This window comes from Pyxicephalus adspersus, chromosome 8 (genome assembly GCF_032062135.1).
Source record: "Pyxicephalus adspersus chromosome 8, UCB_Pads_2.0, whole genome shotgun sequence".
Classification (NCBI taxonomy): Eukaryota; Metazoa; Chordata; class Amphibia; order Anura; family Pyxicephalidae; genus Pyxicephalus; species Pyxicephalus adspersus.
Window position 1 is genome coordinate 45,831,491 of NC_092865.1, and position 26,959 is coordinate 45,858,449.

General features: G+C 38.2%; 2 protein-coding genes across 3 annotated transcripts; one reads left to right on the top strand and one right to left on the bottom strand.

The window, feature by feature from the left end:
* Nucleotides 1–34: 34 nt before the first annotated feature.
* Nucleotides 35–1,177, bottom strand: LOC140336942 (olfactory receptor 8H1-like). The gene has a single exon (XM_072420403.1). It carries the CDS (start codon nucleotides 1,159–1,161, stop codon nucleotides 142–144), a length of 1,020 nt encoding a protein of 339 aa, XP_072276504.1. The 5' UTR covers nucleotides 1,162–1,177; the 3' UTR covers nucleotides 35–141.
* Nucleotides 1,178–5,777: 4,600 nt separating this feature from the next.
* Nucleotides 5,778–26,427, top strand: LOC140336940 (uncharacterized). Of its 2 annotated transcripts, none has more exons than XM_072420400.1 (24): nucleotides 5,778–5,905; nucleotides 6,210–6,248; nucleotides 6,344–6,632; nucleotides 7,676–7,830; nucleotides 7,960–8,001; nucleotides 8,093–8,378; nucleotides 9,754–9,908; nucleotides 10,611–10,640; nucleotides 11,030–11,065; nucleotides 12,110–12,163; nucleotides 13,569–13,607; nucleotides 14,670–14,702; nucleotides 15,596–15,881; nucleotides 17,804–17,961; nucleotides 18,055–18,087; nucleotides 18,897–18,938; nucleotides 19,522–19,780; nucleotides 21,163–21,317; nucleotides 21,902–21,949; nucleotides 22,372–22,657; nucleotides 22,963–23,117; nucleotides 23,617–23,649; nucleotides 24,552–24,584; nucleotides 25,753–26,427. In XM_072420400.1, the coding sequence occupies exons 1-24, from the start codon at nucleotides 5,845–5,847 to the stop codon at nucleotides 26,355–26,357; spliced, it is 3,312 nt and encodes a 1,103-aa protein (XP_072276501.1). In that variant the 5' UTR covers nucleotides 5,778–5,844; the 3' UTR covers nucleotides 26,358–26,427. The 2 variants fall into 2 exon arrangements, with proteins under 2 accessions (XP_072276501.1, XP_072276502.1); XM_072420401.1 differs by having other exon boundaries at nucleotides 13,572–13,607.
* Nucleotides 26,428–26,959: the final 532 nt, after the last annotated feature.

The window sequence follows — 26,959 nt, forward strand, 5'->3', positions numbered from 1 at the left end:
TTCTGAAGCACTGTGGGACCGGTAAGGTATCTGTCATGACAAATGGGAGAAATGTGCTGATAATGTGGAAGAAAATGACAAATAAATGAATGAAATTACAGCCATGATATGGGAAAGGAAAGGGCAGATTATCATATGGAATCATTTTTTTTTTGTTATTCGGATAATTGAATTTTTCACTTCTTTGTTCCTTAGACTATATATTAAAGGATTCAGCATGGGAGCAACAGCCGCATACATCACTGAGAACATTTGGTCCAATTCACTAGAATACTGTGAGGTGGGCTTCATGTACATAAAGAGTATGGTTCCATAGAATAACAGAAGGACGGTCAGGTGGGATGTACAGGTCGAGAAGGTTTTTCTTCTTCCACTAGCTGACATGCTTAAAACAACTTTGATAATCTTCATATAGGAGCTCATACTAAGCAAAAAAGGGCACAGCCCAAGAACAATGATTTCCACATAAATAAGAGCATCAAATCTCTGATCAGGGCAGGAAATTTGTGCCAGGGCCTTGACGTTGCAGAAGAATTGTTGAATTTCATTGGTGTAGCAAAGAGGCAAACTGGAAGCAAAAGCCGTCACCAGAGCAGAGTTGAGGAAACCAGGAATCCAAATTCCAACCAAAAGCAAAATACATTTTTTTCTATTCATAACGAGATGGTACTGTAAAGGGTTACAAATAGCAATATAACGATCATAGGCCATTGATGATAATAGAACCACTTCAATACTGCCTATGAAGGTGAAGAAAAACATCTGGGTGAAACACTGTACAAAGGATATGAAGTTATCTCCAGTCAGTAACATATCCATGAGTTTGGGCAAGGTGACGGTGGTGTAATTGATGTCTATGAAGGACAGGTTACACAGAAAGAAATACATTGGGGTGTGTAAGTGGAAGTCTGCACAGATTACAGTTATTATAATTAGATTTCCTAGTAATCCTATTAAATATATAAAAAGAAATAAAGTAAAAAGAAGAGGCTGTTTTTCATGGTTGTTAAAGAACGCCAAGATCTGAAAGTCTTTAGTGGTTGTGTTGTTGTCCATGAATTCTGTCATCTTCTGTAAAACAAAACAAATGGAATACCATTCAGTTTTAACAAGGACAGGCTTGGAAGATGTCAGGATCTGTAGTGTATTTTTACTGAGCATATGTTATCATCTATCATATTTCAACATGTTTGCTGTATTATGACTCAATGATTTGTGAATTCTCCTTCAAGGTGTTGTCTCTGGGCCACACAATGCAATTATCATCCTTTCTGATATTATTATTATTTTTAAACTGTATTTATATAGCGCCAACATTTTATGTAGCACAGTACAAAAAAAAGGGGTTGCAAATGACAGACAGATACAAACAGTGACACAGGAAGAGAGGACCCTGCCCCGAAGAGCTTATAATCAAAGAGGTGGGGGAAGTATCACACAATAGTAAGGGGGGGTATGAAATGGTGGGTGAGTAGTGAGGGTTTTAAGAGACAGAAGATGCGTACGTGAGGTTGAAGTGTTTGGTTTTAAGAGCTCTAATAAAAGAGCAGAAAGTAGGAGCAAGTTGAAAAGTACGAGGAAGACCTTTCCAGAGAGTTGGGCAGCTCTAGAAAAGTCTTAGAGCCATGCATGTGAGGAGGTTATGAGTGTGAGTCATTAGTAGGTCATTGGAGGAGCAAAGAGAGCGGCTAGGGGAGAGCTCACATCCATTCACAATAAAGCACAGCTTTGCTGGCTTTGCTTGCTGCACTTGAATAATTAATAAATACAAATACAGGCATTGGGATGAGCAAACACAGCATTCAACAAAAAGGTGCATTTTACCTGCAGTTCCCACCTAAATAGATCATGCAGCACAATGTAAAACAGGTCAACTGCCATGTGTTATCTAGGAAAATAAGATGTTGGCTATTTGTATTCCCAAATATTATCAAATGCAAGAAAACAAAGCTCATAGACACAAATCCTTACCACAAGTTACACTTTTGCTGTATACATCAGTTCAGATCTTCCACAATGTAGTGCAAGGACCGGTCATCATATTACATCTAAAGTGAAATATAAAAAGATTGCACAGATTCTAATGTGTTAATGTGAATGTTAGCAAAAAATGAAAAATGTTTTGTGGGTTTACAGAATATGTATTGGGGTGTAAACTTTTTTCTGCATGGAATCCTACCAATAGCTGAAAACTGATATATAGACAATAGAAGACATCAAAGACCAACAAACATGGAGAAGACAAGATACAGATCAGTGTGTGTTGGTAATGCTTGAGCTCGAAGAAAGGAGTAGTTTTCCCAAAACTTCTCCTGAGATATTAAATGTTAAAATCCATAGAAGTTTAATGTGAAGAACCCAACTGAGCCATTACAAGCCCACTAATAGGGCTGCAGTCACTGTAAATGTTTCATCATCATCGTGATTTTTCATAACTCAGATTTTTTTGTAGCCAGCATATTCATTTGAAAATCTGTGTGAATGCTGACTTATCAGTTTTGATTTTAGGTTTTTAACACAAAAAAAGACATTTGGAAAATTGTTAATTCAGGTTAAACTGGCCAAACATTTGAAAAGGAGCTAGAAAGTAGATTTGCAAGAGGACATTTCTGCAGAAAAAACTTTGCAAAGCTTTAAGAAAATGCAAAAAGCAGGCTAAAGGTAACATTTGTTAAAACTGAAATTTTGTGAATATCTTTTTTTTTGTTTTATTGTGTCAGATTTGTTATTATGAACTCTTTAGAAATAGCATTGAAAATATGATCATCTGGGGGACGGTTTTATATCTCCTGGATCCTTGTTTGTTGATGTGAACTCTTGATCGCTGGTGACACAAATACATTGTTAATGAATCAGTCAGGGAATTACGATGTCTTAGGAGGTATAATGTCAGCACTCCTTTGGGTTTTAGGCTTTTATCTTTTATTTTAACATTGTATATTTTGAATTTATTTAGATAAACAAAAGCAAACAATTAAAATGCTGAAGACAATGTAATTGTCTTAAGCTGCGTACACACCTGCAATTTTTCTCGTTGGAAAGGATCTTTCACGATCCTTTCCAACGAGAAAAGACTGCAGGATGCATGAACGATGCTGTACATACAGCACCGTTCATGCTCTATGGAGAGGGGAGGGGGAGAGCGACGGAGCGGCACCCTGCTGCGCACTCTCCCCTTCCCTTTCATTAGGATCGGTCGTCGTCCATCGTCCATGGATCCGCCAGGACGGTCGTCGGACGATGGACGACGACCGACTGTACACACGGCAGATTTTCGCCCGATAATTGGCCGATACCGATTATCGGGCGAGAAAAATTTGCCATGTGTACGCAGCTTTAACAAGCCCAAGCAATAACCAACCCTAGCTTTCAAACACCCCTAAATGAATGTGGGCTTGTACTTATTCATTCAGGGGGTATGCACCTGCTCCTCAGTGAAACTAAAAAACATGTTTTTTATCTATCAATGTCTAGATCAGTGTTTCTCATTCAGGGTTCCTCCAGAGGTTGCTGGGGGTTCTTTGTGCAATGAGCAGTTTGTGACTCTTAGGTCAGTTTAGGTGACACAAATGATTTTTTTTTGGTATCTGAAAGGGTGACATTATTTCCACTGGCCAGCAATATAAGAGGAATTCATTCCACCGACCACCACACTAATGTACTGTGATCTAGTGATATAGTAATTATAGCCAGGGTTCCCTAAGACCTTAATGTTATTTTATGGGTTCCCCCATGAAAATAAGATCAGAAACACTCCTAAAGATTAATGGTGCATACAACAGAAGTTTACTAAAATTGCCATCAATTTATTTAAATATATTAGATTGTAAGCTCTTCTGGGTAGGATCCTCTCTCCTCCTGTGTCACTGTCTGTATCTGTAACTTTCTACCCTTATTTATTTTACAGCCCTGTTTAATATGTTGGTGCTATAAAAATACTGTTTAATATTTTTATTTTTATGAATAATAGTAATAATAATATTTGGAATCTCTGGGTTCAGGTCAGCATATAGAGCTAAGAATTCCATAGAGCTGTTAAGCCTAATTACAGCAGCAATAACTTTTCATTACCCACGGGGTAATGAGATATCACTGCATTTCTTGTCCCAATGACAGTGCAACATGATGTAAGAAGCAAAAACGTCTAGAAAGAAGTCCTAACCACTTTTAACCAAACATAGACATATTAAATTTTAAGACACAATTTTCTTTAAATCTTCACCAAACCAGATTTACTTTAAAAAAATTTTTTGAACATTAAAAACATGAAATGTATCTTAACATTTTTCACCAATATATAGTCATACAGTAAAAATGTTGTCTCAATGTTTATTTGTTTCGCAATTTGGCTTCAATGAAATTCATTGGACTGACAATAAAAATCAAATGATAGATATCCCTATACATATTTCCCCAGTATTAAAAAAAAAATCTTGTTTATCTATGCAATGAAATGGTTGTCTTGCCCTTCCCAATAGTGGTTGGAATAATCTCCAGAGAGCACCCTAAAGGTGCCTTAAACTTTTGTGTATCTTAAACTAATCTAACCCCTTTCAGGCCACTAAATAATCTTTTTTTGCTGCTTCTGTCTCCATCTGGGAGATTTTTCAAAATGTATCTGGTACAAATTGGTGTAAAACAGAAGCAAAGTCTGCAGTGTTTCGTTTTGTTGTACAACACTGTGGCCATGCCTGAATCAACTTTAGGAAAGAGATTTGTTTGCTTTGATTTCCCTTGAACGTTCAACGTGCAAAGATTAATTATTGTTTAAAATAAATAAAATTGTTGAGCACCTGAGCCTGCGTAGGATGTGAGTAACAGGATTTCACCCGTCTAAAAAAAAAACTTCTTTCGACTCCAGTTTTTTCCCTTTATGTCTTTCATACCAATTTTGAAAAGAAGGAGAGGGATTTTAAGGTGGTAAGTCAAATGGATATAAAAAAAAAAATAAGTTACTGAGTCGGGTCTATGAAACCAGAAACACCTTAAGAGTTAACTTTCTATGTGGGTCAAAAAGTACATTTTTTTTTTGTTTCAAAAGTTTGTCAGGGTAACAAGTTTTATGTGTATTCAAACAAAGCCAGACAAAGTCAAACAAACAATAGGAGGAGGGAAATGACATGGTGGAAAGTAGTGGGTTTTAGGAGCTCTTTTAAGAAAGGAAGAAAATAGGAGCAAGACAAATAGGACAAGGAAGACCATTCCAGAGAGTCAGGGCAGCTCTGAAGAAGTCTTGAAGCTGTGTGTGTGAGGAGGTTATGAGTGAGGAAGTCGGTAGTAGGTCATTGGAGGAGGGAAGAGAGAGGCTAGGGGTGTATTTTTTTATCAGGTCAGAAAAGTAAGTGGGACAAGAGCTGTGGAGGGATTTGTGTATCAGGTAGGTAGGTGGGACAAGAACTGTGGAGGGATTTGTGTATCAGGTAGGTAGGTGGGACAAGAGCTGTGGAGGGATTTGAAGGCAAAGCACAGGAGCTTGGATTTGAGTCCAAGGTGAAATGGAAGCTGTGTATCGGGTAGGTAGACGGGAAGGATGGAAAAGTCTGGCTGCAGCATTCATGATGGATTGTAGAGGAGAGAGTGAATATTGTCAAAACTTTGCGTCTGTACAGGATGGGATGTTCTGGAGCTTCCCAGGTTTGTCCTCAAGGTCTTTAGAGATAATGGATCTATATTGGCAGAAAGAACCTAAAAATGGTTTGTGACACAACAAGTGCAAACTGAATTTCAACAGACTTGCTGATACTTTGCCCTCTATGACAGGTGGATTGTTTGTACTTTGAAACACATAAAACTGGAGAGAGCAAAACATACAATCCACCACAAGCTGCAGGGAGAGCTCTGGGTATGGACTCCATCTGCAAATACCTTCTGCTGGCTGCTCTGTGTGGGGCAAATATTTATATAGGTAAGTTGGAAGCAAGAAAGAAAATAGATAGATAAATGGATAGATAGATAGATAGATAGATAGATAGATAGATAGATAGATAGATAGATGGATGGATGGATGGATGGATGGATAGATAGATAGATAGATAGATAGATAGATAGATAGATAGATAGATGGATGGATGGATGGATGGATGGATGGATGGATGGATGGATAGATAGATAGATAGATAGATGGATGGATGGATGGATAGATAGATAGATAGATTAATAGATCTGAAGGTAGATGCTAAAATTTATTATATGATGTTATTTTTTCCTAGATGCAGTAAGCTCGTCTAATGGGAGCAATGTTCAGCCAGGTAAGAGAATTTTATGTTTTTGTCATTAATTTAATACAGTTCTTATTATTATCTCATTATCACTTATACATTATTATAATTATTATATATCACAGCTCCAAATGTGGCTCTTCGTGGCATTCCGACCCAATCCAGCACCAACTCCTATTATGGAAGCGCACGGAATGCCAACGATGGCTCCTTGGCCAACAATTACCTGAGGTCTCAGTGCTCTTACACAAAGATGGACGATGGACCCTGGTGGATGGTGGACCTGAAAAAGCCTCATAAAATTATGTCAGTCGCTGTCACCAACCGTGTCCTGGAATGTTGCAGGGAACGGATTTTCGGGGCAGAGATCCGAATTGGAAACAATCCTAGCAATGGGGGAAAATCAAATCCCAGGTAAAGCACTTACAAGTTACTTTTTGTGCCTTTTCAACTGATTAGGTAAATATTAAAAAGCACAAAATACAAAGTGATTGACAGAAGTCTGCACTGCTGAACAAATCAGTAGCTTTGTTTTAGTAGCTTTGCTTTATTTTACCTCTTTATTTGTTAGAATCTCCCACCATTTAGAATAAATCCAGATATATTTCCTGTGCAATGTTTTTCTCATGTCTTTAACTGGTTCCACAAAATATCAGCCACTTCCTGTGCCTAGGCGCTCCTGTTCTGTATACTCATAGTGGTATATCAGGTGACTTCCTGTTCATAGGCACTCCTGTCTAGTACCTTCATAGCTGTATATCAGGTGACTTCCTGGGCCTTGCCACTCCTGTTCTGTATTTTTATAGCTGTATATCAATTGACTTCCTGAGCCATCAGGTGACTTCCTGTGCCTAGGCACTCCTGTTCTGTACCCTCATAACTATATATCTGCAGGCTGAAATTATCTACCTCACTTCCATTCCTAGGTATGTAGTTGCTAGAAAGAAAGAAAAAATTTTGGTCAGAGATGGGCTTTAAACCTGTACTGTAGAAGCTGTAACCATAATTCAGGGGGCAGTGTAATAATATCTAACCTTATGGGCTCCATGAAGCTGATTTATTCCCCATAAATGTTTTACGGTGGTTTTTCTGCACCGATTTACTAGAAGTGGTCATTTCAAAGAAGACTCAGGGTTTTGCTTTTTTATGTCTGAGTTGCCCCTTAGATGTTGATGATCTGAGGACTGGTGGGGGAATATTCAGCAGGGGATGTAGAGCAAGCACAGATCCATGGAATGGAAAAATCTTATGCAGGGAAAACTTTGCATTGCAGATTCTCATGTACATCTTCCTCTCCAGCAAGAATATCAGTGAGCAGCACAGTACCAACCATATTCGTATATAACTAAATCTCTCTTCCATTCTGGTGAAAATCTGATGGTGCATTGATATATTTCAGGAGGAATTAAAAAAACATTCACATGGTATTATTGTAAAATCATTTGATGTAATTTCAGTTGTGGTGTCATCTCATCCATTGAATCTGGGGAGACAATTTCCTTCTCTTGCCAAGGAATGGCGGGCCAATATGTGAGCGTCACCATCCCAGAACGGTCTGAACATCTTGTCTTGTGTGAAGTCCAGGTCTTCGGTTTTCCTGCAAGCAGTGAAGGTAAATTGGTGGATTTTGCAGAAGAAGAAATAATTTACCAACAATGAAAATAAAAAACTAAAATAATAAAACAAAAAACAAAGTAAAAGTAAAACAAAATTAAAAATTTTCTTTTCCTCATTACTGTAGATGAAGTGACGGTCCCAGAGGTCTTAAAGACACCCAACGGAGGTAAAATGATTTGTTTTCTGTTGATGCATCATGGAAATCATTATTGAATAGATTAGATTTTTTCTTCATGGTAAGTTTAAATATTTTTCAGCTCCAAATGTGGCGGTTAAGGGAGTTCCAGAACAATCTAGCCTTTACAACATGTATGGGGTACCCAAAAACTCCATTGATGGATCTCTAGACAGCAACTATCTCTACATCCAGTGCAGTCGCACCGCAGAGCAGGATGACCCCTGGTGGAGAGTCAATCTCATGGGAACGTATAGGGTTTTCACAGTTGCAGTGACCAATCAGGGCGACTGCTGTGAAGAAAAGATCAAGGGGGCCCAGATTAGAATCGGGAACTCAGCTGAAGATGGAGGAACCAAAAATCCCATGTAATGTATTTTTGCTTTGTTTATTTGATAGTTGGAAACTTTCCTTGGGTACATCACTGCAGACTTTGTGCAATAGAAAGGTCCTCTCATGTAGGCTTTTGAAATAACATTTAGTTTTTTTTTTTACTGTTTTTATATCTTTATCTTTCCTACCATGCCCAGCTCAAGACTTTGTGGATAATAGGGTGGCATTGATAAGAAGTCAAGTGTAGAGTGCCTGCTGTTGGTTTTAATGGAGATTTCTGATTACATGTACCCCTTAACATACAATATGCAGGGACCAAATGTGTTGCAGATGTAAATTAATGTATCAACCCAAAATGGATGAAATATGGTTTGGATCTCCTAATGGACGGCTCTTGTTTTTGAGTGTCGGTCAACTGCAGAGCAGGATCCTGAATAAGTCTGAGACATCGGAATTCTACAATGTTTTGCAACTGCTCCCTGTGGTCCTTTGACATTGGCCCTGATTTATTAAAAAGTTCTCCAAGGCTGGAGAGAATACACTTTCAGCAGTAAAGCTCAGTAATCCAGCAATCCTCGAATTGACTTCCTAAAAGTCATTAGCTGTTTGTTAGCAAATGTTTTCAATCCTGCACCAGATCCATTTCAGGTTTGCTGGATCATCCAGCTTCACTGATGAAAGTGTATTCTCTCCAGCCTAGGAGAACTTTAATAAATCAGGGCCATTGACACCCATTTCTCTTTGCTTTCTCAGATGTAAAGTAATTTCAACAATGGGAATGGATGGGTGAATGGATGATGGCCTATGAGTGCCTTGGAAAATGGAGGGTGCCTGTAGGGTGGGTTCAATTGGGAACTCTGTAACCCCTGTTCTTACCCCAATTTTATGGCCATGTACTCTGGCTCTTCATGAGACAATGCCAATTATTCTCTGGAAAGCTGGAAAATATAATTCTTCATTGAGGGTACTTTCCCTCAACTCCACACAACAGTTCATAATGGAGCCTTAAGATGACCAGAATCACATCATGGATGAGTTTGAGACTAAAGAATTCTACAGATTTGTGTATCTGCACCCTGAGGTCCTTTGACGTTGAGTTCAACTTTAACGTGTTCAACTTCTTCAACAATGGGGGTGGGTGAGACCCTGGCCTTTGAATGTGATGGTATCTCTGAGGGTCTAAATGTGGTCATAAGGAGGGTCCCTATAAGTTTTCTGGAATAGGAGGACTGGGTCCAATTGGGACGTTTTGTCACTCATATTCCAGTACCAATTGTGTGGCCATAATGGAGTATTAAGATGATGAAATCCCCATCATGGATGAGTCTGAGAGATAGGAATTGTACAAATTTGTGTATCCGCACCCTGTGGTTCTTTGATGTTGACTCCCATTTCTTTTTGCATTCTCAGATGTGGAGTAATTCCATCAATGGAAAGGGGGGAGACTCTAGCCTTTGAGTGCGATGGCATGGTTGGACAATATGTGACCATCTTCATCCCTGGAAAAACAAAATCACTAACTATCTGTGAGGTCCAAGTTTTTGGTCTTCCAAGTGACACCACCGGTAATTCTTTTTATTGGAAATTGTAGAATCAACATCAAACATCTCACATCCTCAGATTAACTTTCTTAAAAAAAAAACAATAAATTGTATTGGGAGCTTTTTAATGTAACATTTGCTGATCCATTCAGAGAGGGGGAGGGGTGTAAATTTCCAACCTTTAATAATCATAGCAGTGTAAAGAGGGATCATTCAAAATCTTCTAACTCCTAATGAAACGTTTTAATAGAAATTTTCAAGAGATATCACTAAAAACTAAAAACTATTCCCCTAAAAGGACAGGCAGGTGATTTTCATGCTGGAAATGTCAGGGACAGCACAGGGAACATGTCACAAGTGGAGAAAGAAAAGCATGTAATTTTCCTTACACTAAAGTGAACGTATGATCCATAAACTGATTTTTTTAAGTCTCTATTTTTCAAATTAATTGCAAAGCCACTAAACACAGTATTATAAACCAAATTGCCATGGAGTCAGGGAGAGGTCTGTTAAAAAGATTTCAAAAACATTTCCGTAAATTAAAATGAAATTATGGCACTTAGAACAATTTTTCTAGTACACTGCAAAGCCGCTAAACAAAAAATGTTCTCAATTAGGAGGAGAACATTGGGGGAACATGCCCCAAGTGAAAAAAGCATACATGTCAAACTGTTGAATTAAATTGCTTGTTATATTTTAATAATAGTATATTGCATTTTTTTTTAGTCCTAGATGAAACCCCTGAAATAAAAGAACGTAAGTTGATGCATGTTTTTATTCATTTAAATGCTGTTCCATAACACTTTATATTTTCTGATAAAAACACAGCAAAACCGATTTGTGTTTGTACAATGTATGCAAGTTACTTTGGGCTCAATTTATAAATTATTCCCCTTTCATTTCACTCTAGATTCGTTCATAATTTTCACTTTCCCAGATTGCACTTCCTATTGTGGCAGATGTGCACTTTTGAGTTTGGCCACTAGATGGCAGAACAAGTGATTCTTTTTTATTAGGAACTGAAAAGAGACATATAGAGAGGTTCAACCATCTGTCAGTGATTTTCAGAGGGAATCATTTATAAATAGACCCCCATGTGTACATATTGTATTATGTGATTGATATGTCTGTTTTCTTTTTTACAGCTGCCACCAGTTTCCAAAACTTTTCAACATGGTCATGTAAGATGGACTTTTTATTAGAACTTATTCCTGCATATTAAGTAATTCTTCATAATTAGGGCAAACTTCTAATTTTTTCTTAGTTTTGGATGGAGCCGAGAAGGGTTCAGAACCTCTGCCTGTGTCACTGCCATGGGTACTCACGAATACTCCCTACTGCCCATTGTTAAAAAGTTAAATTTCCTAAAGGTGCAACCATGAACTGAACAGTTTCAATTTTTAAGATTTGTCCTACATAATCAACGTATGTACATCCACCTTACGTTCTAGGCTTTATTTCCTAAAGGAAAGACAATTTCCAAAATCTATTTTATAATATTTTTAGTATTGTTTGGATTGGTATGCTGATTAAACTTGTTTTTCAGCTCTGTCTGCTTCTTCAGTCCAGGAAGGATCAGGATACAGTCAGATTGTATACAGATTAAAAGTAGATAGAAATTCCCAAACAATTTCAGGAATTCTTGAGAGAGTGCCATAAACTCTGCAACATAGACTGCCCCCCTAATAATATATAACGTATTAATATAGGAACGCCTAAAATGTGATTTTTTTATCCCAGGAGGCTGCGGCTTCCCCATTCAGTCCATCCCCCCCTCCTTCAAGATGGGCAGATGTTGAGTTGATCCTGGTCCAGTAGGCAGTAAGTCCTGCGCTGTCCCATCCTACGCCATGGCAATAAAGACAGAAGGATTGGGTCCTCCCCTTCAAATAGAAGGGAAAAATAATTAAAAAAACAAAAAAAAACCTTTTTAATAAATTTGATGATAGGTCCACTTTAACTATAGCTGAGTAATTTCAGGTCACCGCTGTGGCTGTCTTGAGGCTGTGCTATGTAATGGATCCCAGATATGTATCTTACCTATTACTTAGAGATCAGCATTAGATCTCTACCGGGGTCACAATAATTTTTTTATGGTAAAAGCAACAACTTCCTCTATACAAAATAAATGAAGGCATTGGTTCGTTTTTGTGGGTTGCACAAATTGAAAAAACAAACTGGTGCAAAGAATGCGTCCCACAGTATTAAGTTTTTTTTTCTTGCAGTTGAAGGTCTGTGGGATTTGTTTGAGGATGGTGATGATGGTGATGGTGATTACTGTAAGTATTTCCTAGCACTCCATCACACTATTTATGCTTTTTGTGTTTAAGTTATTAATATTATTATTATTATTATTATTAATAATAATAATAATAATAATAAACAGTACAGTATTTATATAGCACCAACATATTATGCAGCACTGTAAATTAAATAGGGGTTGCAAATAACAGACAGACACAGACAGTGACACAGATGGAAGAGAGGACTTTGCCCAGAAGAGCTTACAATCTAAGAGGTGGGGAAGAAGCATACAATAGAAGGGGGATATGGATTGGTGGGTGAGTAGTGAGGGTTTTAAAAGACAGAAGAAGAAGGCAGGTGAGGTTAAAGAGTTGGGTTTTAAGTGCTCTTTTAAAGGAATAGAAAGTAGGAGAAAGCTGAATAGGACAGAGAAGACCATTCCAAAGTTGTTGGGCAGTCATAGAAATGTCTTGGAGTTGTGCATGAGACAAGGTTATGAGTGAGGATGTCATTAGCAGGCCATTGGAGGAGTGAAGAGAGTGCCTAGGGGGGTGTTTTTATATCAGGTCAGAAATGTAAGTGGGACAAGAGTTGTGGAGGGATTTGAAGGCAAAGCACAGGAGCATGATTTTAATTATAAGGTGAATTGGAAGCCATTGAAAAGAAATACAGCAGAGGAGTGGTGGGAAGGTTGGATGAGTCTGGCTGCGGCATTCATAATAGATTGTAGAGGAGAGAGTCGGGTTAGTGGAATACCAGAGAGGAGGATCGGTAGTCCAGACGAGAGATGATAAGAGCTTGTACAAGGAATTTGGTGGACTCTGGGGACAGGTAGGGGCGGATAATGGAGATGTTGCGTAGGTGAAAGTGACAGGACCAGGAAATGTTCTAAATATGGGGGGTAAATGAGACGGCAGAACGTGACCCCAAGACAATGTGCCTGAGGGGAGGCACGAATAACAGTGTTGTTGTTAAAATGTCGGGAAGATTTGGAATGTGAGGGGGGGGATGAGTTCTGTTTTATCCAGGTTGAGTTTCAGGAATCGCATGAGACCTTATCCAGGACTGAGGGAGACAGGTCAGGGGTGGACAGATAGATTTGAGTGTCATCAGCATACAGATAGTACTGTAAGCCAAAGGAGGATATGAGACTGCAGAGAGAGGAGGTGTACAGAGAAAAGAGAACCGGTCCAAGAACTGACCCTTGGGGAACACCAACAGAAAGGAGAGTGGGAGAGGAGGACTTACCATTGAAAGAAACTTGAAAGGAGCGGTCAGACAGGTAGGAAGCAAACCAACAGAGAGCAGTTAAAATAATAGCAAGGAAAGACACACTGGTATGATGTGTTGGATTTCTAGAATTTTTACATTTAAAAAAGAAAAAAAAAAGCCAATGTTGCAAATGATGGGCTCTGGTTGTAACTTGCTGTATTTTTCCAGCAGTTGATCTAGAGTATTCCCTTCATGACCCCGATGATTGTAAGTATTTTCAAACAATAAATCACCCATTTCATGTTGCTTTTTTTTTGTGTTATTATATTAGGATTATAAACCTTCCAATCAAAATAGAACTATGACATCCCTTTAAAAAGGAATATCTCATATGAGTGTTTCTCAACCTTTTTAACATGGGGGAACCCTTGAAATAACTTTCAGGTCTCAGAGAACCCCTCTAATTATGACTATTTACACAGCTCACAGTATAGTGTGGTGGTCAGTGGGAAGAATTCCTCTTACTTGCTGGCAATTGGGAAGAATGTCACCCTTACAGATAGCCAAAGATCATTGGTGTCACCTACACTGACCTAAAAGGCAAAACTATCTCATTGCTCAAGGAACCCCCAGCAACCTCTGGAGGAACTCTGGATGGGAAACACTAAAATGGTTGATTGCACAATAAACCAAGGGGTGTCATTACTATTCCATATCCACCACCACACTGGTTGCACCACCAGTCCAGCTGTTAGTCTCTGGTGATCCTCCGCTGGTCCCCCTGCTCATCTGGCCACCATAGTGCTATAGTTAGCTCTTCCACATTCGACCACCACTTGCATTATTTTCCTCTGTGTCCTGCACACAGCTGTGGCTCAAATTTTTAAATGACAACAACCATGCAGTCAAGAGCAGGAACCGCACCGCAATCAACTGCGACATCCATGTGCAAAAGATGGTTCCCAGCTGTTCATTCACTTGAATAGGAGAGGTTGGGAGGGTGTTTTTGGCTCATTATGGGTCAGAAACGCCCCCTAAAGTGTATTTCTCATGCTTTTTTTTTAATTTTTGGTTGGATTGGTAAATAAGTACTTTATGGGGTCATTAGGTAAGATAGACCAACAACTGCTCTATGAGAGAGGAAAGGCTGCTAATATTGCAGAAATTAGGAATTTAAACCAGAAGACAAAATATGGATTGGATAAGTAAAAATTTAAAAAAAAACTTAGAGATCACAATACACTTATACAAAAAAGCTTAACAAAATGTTTAAAATATTTGTTGTGTGAGTGCAACTTTAATTAACTTTTATTTTGTTCTGATTTTCAGCAATTGAAGACAAAAAGACAACAGATGATGATGGTGAGCTGGATAAAACTTAAAATCTACAAACCCAAAAATATTATTTATTTAAACAATGGAAAAAAGCAACTACAAGACATAACATACAGTAAATAGGAAAACATTTCTGGAGGAGCAAATCAATGTTCCCAACCCCTACCCCCCCCCCCTCATATTCATCAGTATGATACAAATAATCTTATCATATTAGGAAGATGGATACCCAGATTATGCATAGCCTCTATATTGTACAAATGAAAGATTTTTAAGTCTTGTAAATCTTTCATCTGTACAATAACAATGTTTTGTAATCTTTTCCCTATCCTTCTATTACACATTTTGCGCCAGGGGGAGGTAGTGCACTAGAAAACAACATAAAAAGAGGAGTGGGTAGTATTATAAATCACTAAATCTAGTTTGAAACGGTGTTGGTGGAAGAAATGGCAATAAAAACATGATAATGGGTCCAGTTGGCATCTATAATCAAAGTGTTTCCAATGTAGGGTACTGGTAATACTACAGCATACAATTAAAGTTTGGACTAAATCTTCCAATCATGTAGTAACATTTTAGTGAAGAGCTTTTCTGTTTCAGCATTACTGTGCCTTGTGTACATAACCAGCCCTGTGCAGACTAGCTTGAGATTGTATTGGAGAGGAACTTGAGCACAACTCTTTCGAATACCATTGGATGAATTGGAATGCCAATTATAAGCCACCGACCCCATACAAAATTTTGTGGAAAGCCTTTCTAGAGGTGTTTGGGTCTAATATTGCCACAAATGGAAGCCAGCTTTGTATTAACATCCATGGTTTCGGCATGAGATGTCTAACAAGCTCATGTTGGTTTGATGGTCCACAGTTGTTTAACTATATGTTTTACAAATCTGTAAAATATTATTTCGTTCTTCCAAGGTCAAAATCTTGCTTTCCGAGGAATCGCCTCTCAGTCCAGTACCTATGATAAATTAGGAGCCCCGGAAAATGCCATTGATGGCTCTACAAACACCAATTACATGTCCAAACATTGCTCCCACACTGACCTGGACATAGAGCCCTGGTGGAGGGTGGACCTTACAAAAGTCTACAACATCACCAAAGTAAAAATCCTAAACAGAGGTGACTGCTGTAAAGAACGGATACAGGGGGCAGAACTCAGAATTGGAAATTCTCCTGAGAACGGTGGCACACGAAACCCCAGGTAAAACATTTTATTGTAGACTGAATGGTCATATAAGTGAATCATATGAAAACTTTAACACAACAATGCAGCAGGAAGGAAGCTTTGGCTAAGCACTGTAGTGTAAAATGCGTCAGGGCTTTCTTGCTGTTAGATGGGACTTGTACCAACAAAGTGTACCAAAGCTCATTGACTCCACTTGTGGAGGATCAATCACTGTTAAGCAATTCTTTGATGGTTGTTTTAGAATTCCTGGAATCCTTCTTCATCTTAATGTGAAGGAAGCATCGGGTGCCACCATCTTCTACTGTCGTTTTCTTTTATCTTCTGCCTACCTCACCCGATCTTGAACTCCGTAGGCACGAGATTGGGTGATGTAGTCTGCTGCATGTGTGAGATTGGCACTTTTTTTGCCATTGCAGAAAAAAAGCCCCTTCTGCCCATGCCTAAAAGGAGAATTTAAAGCTTCCTGGGATGCGTGACATAAGTATGTCAGGAGGCTCTGCTATCCTTTTCAGTCTTTACCGCCACAGCAGTCATAACAGAAGGGGAGGGGCTTCCCTTTTTTTAAAAAAAAAAACTGCTTTTGAGAAAAAAAGAGAAGATAACTTTCATTTTATATAAACGAATTATAGATCATTTTATATAGAGTAAAAATTTTAGAGATAAGTCTGATAACTTTTCAAAAATACTTTGAAAAGTAACTTTAGAGGCATACAAATAACTTACTGAGAACAAAGCAACTTTTTTTAAGCAATCAACATCTTTAATTTAATTCATATACACAAAAAAAGAAAAAACATCAACACAAGACAATAGTTCATATTAAAAACATCTATCATTTAGTATTCTCTATTTCTCATATATGTCTTAACGCATTTCGCAGACCATAATGTCTGCTTCTTCAAAAAAGGGTATATAAGACCTATGTCACAAATAATTGACATGAATAAAAATCAATAAAATACAAATCACCCCATCCATATCTGACCCATAGTTAAGGACAGTAGAGGCACATTGCTTGAAATGGGACAGATGAGAAGTTATTCCACAGGTTTACCTGTGCACAAACATGGTATATGCAGCTAACTTTTGATTAAGTTTCACAATTGCTGATTTGAAAATAGGTGTGTTTAATGTAAAATGTAGCAGTAATTAATACATTTCACCAATGCAGTGGTTGGAACAACTTCTCCCCATCTGTTCTACATCAAGAGGTTAACCTCAACTGTCCTCAGCTATGGATCAGATATGGATGGAGCGATTTGTATTTTATTGAATTTTATTCATGTCAATCATTTGTGAAATAGGTCTGATATGCCCTATCTTACTCCTGAAGAAGCAGATATTTTGGTCTGTGAAACACGTCTGTTTTTAGGACTACTAAATGATTGATGTTTAGTATTAGTTGTGTTGATGTTTTTTTTCTTTTCTTTTTTTTTGTATATGGATTGAATTGGTTGTTTTGATTTTTTTTAAAGTTGCTTTGTTCTCAGTAAGTTATTTGTATGCCTCTAAAGTCCCTGGTATTTGTGAAACCCTTTCTTTTTCTTCTTCAGTATAATACATTAATGGAATGTGGCATTTATTATTAAGTGGTGGATAGAGAAGAACACGCAGAAGAAATGTATCTATAGATAGGTCCGCTTTAACTAAAGCTGGAGGAGCTGAGAAGAACAAAACCATCACCATCAGGTCTGCAGTCTGATTGAAGCCATAGTAAAATTTCCTCAGCATTTGTGAATTGTTTCCCTGTTAGTAACAATGTACATTCATCTATATTGGCTTTAGATTAAATGTTTAGGTTGATAAAAGACATCAATACCATCAAGTTCAACCATTGGGGAAAAAATATCCTACAAATCAGCATATCCCTGATAAAACCATGTTTTAGGAAGAATTAAATTAACATTATGCAACAAACTTTCATCTCATTCTCTCAGATGTGCAACAATTACATCTCTTGGTCTGGGGAAGGAGCAGGAGTACCAATGTGGGATGGTTGGACAGTACGTGACAGTTACCATACCGGATAGAGCAGACTATATGACACTGTGTGAGGTTAAAGTTTATGGCAAAGACGTTCCAGATGATTACAAAAGTAAGTAGCCAAATGAAAAGAACTCACCATGAAAATGTTAATGTACAAATTATCTTTGAATTAAAATAATACTAATACTCGATGTCTTTACAGTCATTGACTCTCCTGAGGGTAAAGACCATGAGCGTAAGTGCACCATTTATATTTAAAGTAAAAACAAGGAAACGTGTTTGGACCAATCACAGCTTTGTGTTTGTTCTATGCCCATCCCCTTCAAATTGTGTATTTCAGTCACACTGAAATTCTTAAAATATTCTTTTTTATTCAGTAACCTATCTGGCTAAAAATCCACAACTGGAAAAAGTATCTATTACCTGTTTTGTTGCATTCTGCCTGAACAGAGTTTTGAGGCTTCTGCAGTGTCCGATATGAAAATGTTATATTTGATTTGTTGCCCTGTGGGAACTGTTAAAACCATGTAACCTTGTATCTGTGTGAACATTCCATGGGGCATTGTAAATGACTGTAGTTCCCAATTTATTGGGCAAAAATTGCACCGGAAGGGTATATTGATACTTCAAAAGCCTGCAATGAATAATGTTTGTTAGGTCTCTGCCAAATATTTTAACAAACGCTCCAGTTGGAGAGGTACACTTAAATCTTGGGTTTACATGCTAGTATCCATTTCCTATGTCTATCATCTTTGCTAGCTGCTGATGTCCTCATCATCTGTACAGCCCTAAATACAGATCAGTGTGTTCCCAGGTCTAAGCACTGCCCTCTTTCTAAAGTTAATGTAGCTCTGCCCCCACCAACTAGAGCATGAGCATCAGAAACATGTGACAGCATACAGCCCTCCAACCTCAAACTCTGTTAGAAGTCTGCTTAATCTAGTTTCAGTTAATGATATAAATCTCAGATTAAATTTTCCCTAACAGTTCAGGTCATTAAATGTTACTTTAACTTCCTCTGATTATCTGATTTCTTCACTACAGATGCCGAAGATTTAAGGAAAATTCTGAAGCATTCCCATGCTGGTAAGGATTGAATGAAATCTACAAGGCTCTCTCCTGAGTTTACAATTCCCAGCCATTACTGCAGATATATATATATATATATTAATATAAATATAAATTTGAAAGACAATTTTGTTTGGCTTTCAACAGAGTGAAAGAATGTTTATACCAGATTAGTTCATTTTTTATGGCAAGTGTCTCCTAGGGGAGATTTTCTTAAGAAAATCTAAGAGTTAGAAGAATTGTATTGAAGATCTAAAAGTAGGCTGACACATTTCAGTGGTTCAAGTCCCCTTCTTCAGGAATGGTTGGTGTGTGCAAACACTCTGATAAACATTTAACCTGCCCCTTAAAAGATTATTTTTCCTCCCTTAGACAGTTATCACTGGATGCCCTTTGGCCACAAATGGTATTTCCCCTCGTCTTCTGTTTTGATGTCAACTGTAAAATAATCACAAGGATAAATACGGCATCAAAAACCAGGGTTTCCGGCAAAAAGTTTAGCTTCTCTATACTTAGATTGGAGTTTATCATGATAAGTCTGAAGTTTCCAATGATTGATACAATTGCAACAATGATAACAGATATTTTGTATCTTCTTTAGCACCTAATGTGGCTCTGAGCGGTGAGGCCTCCCAGTCCAGTACAGATGGCGGTGACTCTAGCAAGGCTTCTGATGGCTTCCTATCCAGCTGTGCTCGGACAGCAGAGGAGAGCAATCCCTGGTGGACACTGGACCTGAAATCCACCCACAAAGTGTTTTTCATCGCAGTGACCAGTAAGAAGGACTCTGATGCCAAAAGTCTTGATGGAGCCGAGATCCACGTAGGAGACTCTGCTTCGGGCTGGAAGAAGAACCCTGTGTACGTCTTACATTTATTCAGCTATCTAAAATATATATATAAAAAAAGAGGGCCTGATTTATTAAAGCTCTCCAAGACTGAAGAAGATAGAATATCATGGAAGAACCTGGGCAATCAAGCATACCTGGAATGGATTTCTTAAAAGTAATTTGCTATTAGTTGGCAAATGTTTTAATCATGCACCAGATCCATTCCAGGTTCGCCAGATCACCCAGGTTCTCCCATGATAGTTTATTTTCTCCAGTCTTGGAAAGCTTTATTAAATCAGACTCAGAGTATTTGCAGTGAGTGCAGAAAGAGATCATACTAATAATCACCTAAAAGTGGCTTTTGATGGTTTTGCACATTTTACATATTAATTGTTTTAAGGTTTTATTTTTAATATAATTTACTATTGTATTCTGAGTACAAATAATGCTATATGCATATCTACGCCCCCTCCCCCAAACTAGTAATGCCAGGGCTGGTTCTGGCCATTGGTGCACCAAGCAAGCCACACGCATGTCCCACTAGCCAACCCAACAAGGACCCCCAGTATCCACACTCCCCCATATACTTCTAAGATACAGCAAATTTTATTTGACAAAGTATCATCTTTTCTAGTGCTTAAAGAACAATCCCACCCGCCCAAAACCTCCATCCATAGTATGCAACCATCCCCAACTCTCCCTTCCCTAAATGGGGAAATAAAAACAATTTGTAGAATGTAAAGCCTCCCACCAGCCCCCTTTGGCCTCTTTGTCCTGGATTAATTCTGCTGAACCTTCTCTTGCACCGTGGACCTCTTCCACCCTCACACAAGTGCTGTAACAAGTTGGAGGTGGAGGTCAGTAACCTTTGGCCATACACAAAGTTATGGTGCCAACACAATCCGGAAGGAACAGGATGGTCCTTTAGCAATTGTTTACCTTGGCACTGGGAGATGGGAAAGCCATGGCTGGTGGCCATTAAATGACACAAAACTGAGTGGTCAATGGAACAGAAAAAAATAGGGGAGATTCGGGATTGGGAAACAAGAGCAGAGGCACCAAAGATGATCACCTACATTGCCTATTCCCAAAAACAGCTAAGCAAAGACAAAAATCACATTTTTTACTTATTTCCATGATCATAAACCATCTGTATTGGTCAGTAGAGGGAGCCAGATTAAATTCCACAGAATAAAGGAAGCAGTGAAATATAACAAAAGTTCTGTATTTAAGGCACATTAACCCATGCACACGGCTTTGTCATGGTTTTATCTTCAAATCTTCACCAGTGTGAAGGCAGCACAAACAACATATACATTACAAAGTGATGGTTGTGTATTTTAAAAAAAGACTGAACTCATATAAATAGCAAACATAATTTAAATCAACATCATTTATCTTGTTATCCAACAGATGTGGAACGTTGTCATCCATCGGTCCTGGGGAAACCTTCTCTTTCAATTGTGATGGGATGGAAGGGAGATACGTCAGTATTGTCATTCCTGGAAGGGTTGGACGTCTGGAGCTATGTGAGATTCAGGTGTTTGGACTCAGCCTTGACACCCCAAGTAAGTTTTACTGTATTATTTTTGTTAAAGGTAAAACCCAACTCCAACATTAAATTTATTATTGAATTGAGATTTAGATTGGATCACATAGCTGTTCTCTAGCTTCCTGTCCCCTCCCATTTATGGACACATTACTTCCTGTCCCCTCCCATTTCCTGCCACATTACTTCCAATCTCCTCCCATTTCCTGCCCCACCACTCATCAATTCAAACATTAAATAATTACAGCTACCATCAAGTTGAATGAAAATACAATACACACTTTAAGTTCAAGATATTAGCTAAAAATGTTTCTAGACTTTTTAGAACCCCTCCATGAACTATGAATAAATTGAATTACCATTAACCATTACCAGATGGTTGAATCTCTTTACACCCCTCCTTTCAGTTCCTAATAAAACAATGACTTGTTCTGCTATTTTGTGGCCAATCACCAAAAGTTTCCAGCTGCCACAATAGGAAATAAATAGGGAATAAACAAATATATATATTAATTATTTTAGCATTTCTTTCCATTGTCATAGAAGATAGCACCTATATACAGAAGATCAACATTAACCTTCAAGTATGTATTTCATTTTCAGGCGAAGGTTGGAATGGAAATCTTGAGATCCAGAAACAGCATCATGGAGGTAAAATTTATTAAATACAAATTACAAATGAAATATACAGTCTAAGATACACAGAGAGTGATAGAGGAGTTAGAAAAAGGAAAAGGGGAGAGACAAAGAGTAAAGGAAAGGAAAGAAAAGCGGTGAAAATGGGAAGAGAAAGAAGAAGTGAGGGAGAGGAGAGTAAGAGAAGATAAAGAGCACAAAATGTAATAAAGAGAAATGAGAGAAAGAAGAGGTGGAGAGAGAGAAGGTAAAGAAGAGAAAAGGGAAGGAAGAAAATGAGAAAAAGTGGAGAAGAAAAGATGGTGAAAGGATAAACAATATAATAATGACAAATGAGAGGAGGGGAGAGAAGGTAAAGGTGGGAAAAGGGTGAGAAAGTGGAAAGAAAGGAAATGCAAAAATAATTCTAAAGTAATATTGTGTTTTTTATCCAAAAGTCAAGAATGTGGCTTTAAAAGGCTCTGCATCCCAATCATCATATTATGATTCCAAAAATGATGCCAGAAGAGCCATTGATGGATCTCTACAGAGCAATTACATTCGACGTGAGTGCACTCACACTGGACTTCAAAAGAACCCCTGGTGGAGAGTGGATTTAGGATACACCCATAGCATACAGTCCGTGGCCATTACCAATAGGGGTGATTGCTGTAGAGAGAGAATTAATGGTGCAGAAATCCATATCGGAGACTCTAAAGAGGATGGTGGAATCAGTAATCCCAGGTAGGTTCCTATAAGGGCTCTATTGTTAAAACAGGGAATCTGACATTCTCTCAAACATTCCCTGGTGGGAATTAATTACTGACATTTAAACACATGGACCTGGAGTATTCCCAAGAGGGAATATTTGAGGAAATGTCTGAACAAAAAAAGAGCCCAAAGAGGTAAAGTTATGAGACAGTCATCCACCTAGACGTAGATTGATGGCATCTCCAGGGGACAATAACACAACGTAGTCTCTAAAGCCAGTCAGCAATCGCAGCTCTCGTATTGTGATTATGACAGGTTCACTTTATTCTATCTTGCAGATGTGAAACTGTATTCAGGATGCAATATGGGGAGACGATGACATTTAACTGCAAAGGAATGGAGGGCCGGTATGTTTCCATTCATCTACCCAACCAAACCCAATACCTAAGCCTCTGTGAAGTCCAGGTATTTGGTGAACCTGTTAAACAAGAAGGTAGGTAGAAAGGGTTTATTTTATCATAGAAAAAAGAAAAGTCCAAGTTTAACCACTAGGGAAATAAACATATCCCAGATAAAACCCTATAGACATAGTTGATCCAGAGGAAGGCAAATAAACCCTTATAAACCTTGGTTCACTTTGGTCCAACAGGGGGAAAAAATCCTTCCTGATCCCATGAGGCATCTGATGTTCCCTGGATCAGCAGTCTCTGTTATTTTTACTTTGAAGCTTTAATACCCAATTATATTCTGTGCTTCTAGTAATCATCCAGCTTTTTCTTAAAGCAATTCTCCATTAATTCCAGCACCTCATCCAGCCCACCAATCACAACAAACCAAAATTAATATTTTGAAATATTTTAGCATTCATTTGTTTAAAATATCTGCTAAAACACATGTATGCAATATACAATAATGTAGATATTGTATTGTAGATATTATAGGTTTTTCGTTCATTTGGCAGTACTTAAAATATTGTTTTATGTTTTGTTTAGTTATCTTGGAATCACAACCTACAACATCATACAGTAAGTTTTACCAATTCTTGCTTAGTTCTATGTCAGGGGTATCAAACTCTGGTCCTCAAGGTCCTTTCCCCCCCCCCCAAAGAATTACGATAATGAACTACATCTGGCCCGCCCGCGTTACCACCTCACATCATCATTTTCAATACATGCAATACATAGACATTATTCCTGTACATTTATCATGTGACAAAAAGCCTAGGCAATGATCACATGGTGCCTGACTACCAGGGGCATTGTGTTTGTTTCAATCCATTAGAGACAGCATAGTGTAATATTTTGTGTCAGACAAACTTGTGATGTGAGAGGATGTACAACACACAGCCTGCATAGATAGATAGAAATTAGTCTTTTCAACCCTAAAGTGTGTGTGGAAGGGTTGATTTTTGTTAGTTATAGATGTAGTAAACCTCCTCAATTTTTTCAATACATTTCAAGTTTGGCCCCTGACTTGGTCTAAGTACACCCCTGTTCTTTGTGGTAATTATATACAAGTAACTCTCTGCTATTGATGAATATACAGATGTTTCTGAGAGTTTACTATGGAATTTTATTGTGTGAAGCTGAATGACTTTTATATGTATTCTTAAGATTTGGAATAAACTATATAAATATATAAATACATAGGGCTCTATTTATAAATGATTCACTCTTTCAATTCACTCTATTTACACAGATAGCATTTTCTATTGTGAAAGCTGTGCATTTTTAAAACTTACCAGTAGGTGGCAAAAAAGTCATTGTTTTAATAGGAACTGAAATGAGTAGTGTAGAGAGCTTTAAACACCGGTCATCGAATTTCAGACGAATTAACAGGGGAATTGTTTAAAAATAGAGCCGATAGTCCATGTCTATTCACTCATTATCCCATATATTGTCATTTTTCTTTTTCAATTTTCTTCTAGGTGTTGAGGATTCTGACAAAATCATAACAGCTGGTACGTTTTGTTTTTCAATACTTTTGTAATGATCAAAATTATGAACATGCCATTGTGATGATTTAAGAACCGAACAGGATGTGGCTACTTAAAGATTTTTCCATTTGCTTTATAGCCCAAATCTGGGCTCCAGGCTCTCCCCTTGTAGTTACTCCCACCACCCTTCCTCAAGTGTATGTGTTATGCATTTTCTAATATTTTGCCAAAATTATAAATCTTTTTTCCTTTGGATTTTCTCCCAGCCGTGTGCATTCTTACTAATGTAGAGTACAGCTTTTCTGCATTAATACACAGTACATGCTGCTGTTGTGGTCCACCCTTAGGAGTGGTCCTATGACATCCTACATGCAAAGTATGTTCTGTCTTTTTGAAGACCTCAGGGGTGGTACTATGGCATCCTGAGCAATATGTTTTCGCAGTGAGGCCATCTAGTGGCTAAATAAACCAGTACAGGGGACAATGTTTGAGAGGTCAATGAGGTCATACTGATGCATTTTTTTTAAGTCTTTTATTCCAGAGCCCTGGACCCTGGAACATATACAGGTTGACATTCAAAAACCTGTCCATCAATAATCCAGATCCTTCAGTTTTCCGGGGTTGATTTTGGGGCGCATTTTCAAACTTACAGTTTTCTGGAGGCACTGTTTATGTTTTGATGGTGCTGTACCCCAGAATCAGCTGTTACACCTTGCTTTTCCTCCATAAAATGAAGCTGTTCCTGCTGCTGAGCATGCTGTTACTGTCAGTCATGAAGATGATCATCCTGACAGCCCATCTACTATTTAGCTTCTTTTCGAGGGTACAGTAATGAATAAAATTCTGAGGCACTGTTTTGTTCAGTTGGTGAACATTAAAAATGTAATTTGCTTTTCATTTAGTGTATTTTCATTTTAATATACACAGCATATATAACCTTATAAGGTTCAGAGGTTGCCAGGTTTTTTAATGTCAACCTGTATTACCAAACCTCCACCTCTTGGTTGCCATACGATCCCTGGGCTCCATTACCAGTAGCCTGCCGCCTCTCTAAAGGAAAAGAGAGCCAAAAATCTGTGAAATATATCGTCCATCCAGGATCCATTCCTGTGATTCTGTACAGCTTTTATTGTGATTTTGTACTACATAAATGTATTTAATTTTAACCCAATTCAAACATTTTTATTTTCAGATCTTACTGGAAAATACTTTCTGTTCCCTAAAGAAAGTAACAACAGTTATATCGAGTTGACCCCCGATATGCTTCTGAGATTAAACTCTTTCTCTCTCTGTATGAAAGTGTCTTTGAATGTTCCACAAAACAGGGAAACTATCTTCTTGTCTTATCGTAGTTTGTACTACGATGAGCTCAATCTCTGGATGGAGGCAAATGGGAATGTTGGATTCTACATGAGCGGAGAAGGCCTTATGTTCCCAAAACTAAAAAGGAGGGGAGAGTGGCAGCACATTTGTCTAACATGGGAGTCGAAGTACGGGCGCACCGAGCTGTGGGTGAACGGGAGAAGAGACAGCAAGGTTTACCGTAGAGGTCACACTGTGCACCCCGGGGGCATCGCCATGCTTGGACAGGACCAAGATGCATTAGGACACGACTTTGACTCTTCGCAAAGCTTTGTGGGAAAAATCAAAGACCTGAAAATGTGGGATAAAGTTCTGTCCCTCAAGACTTTGCGGTCAATTTTCAAAGGAAAAGAAAAAACCAAGGGAAACGTTTTTGATTGGAGCAACCTAACATTTTCCAAAAAAGGCAACGTGCAAACTGTGGAAGCCATTTAACACTTTTGTGTTTCATTGGAGTAGGTTTTCATTTTACTATGTTATATGGAAATAAAATAAGTTTTAATCACTTTGGCTTCATTTATCTTTTTTTTTTTTTTTTCTACATTTGAATCTTGTCCTCTAGCCCAGTGGTGACCAACCTTTCTGACAGCAGGGCCCAGTAAAAAGAAAAAAAAGGAAGGGTGGTGGGTGCTGTAGGAAAATTTAATTCTATAGAATTCAATAGAATGGTAGCTTTTACAAAGTTCATTTGAGCTGAGCAGTTTATGAATAGAGTTGTGGGAGAAACAAAATAGGTTTAAGCAGCCCTTCCTTTTCACTGCAAAAGGTTCACAAAGTCACACCTCCCCCACCCCAAAAGGCTGGATAAAACGTTACAAATAGATTGATAACTTACTTACCTTTCCCCACCTTGCTCCAGCAAGAGCTCTAAATGCTAAGTAGCCCAAATCTTGTAAGAAGCCCATTCTGCATTGCACTGCAGCAACTCCCAACATTCCCCAGGACATTGTGAGTTTAAAATTTACTGTTCCAAGCACCCACTTCGTAGGGCAGTTTTCAAGTAAGCAAAAAGAGGGCGATATTAAATAAGGGGACCT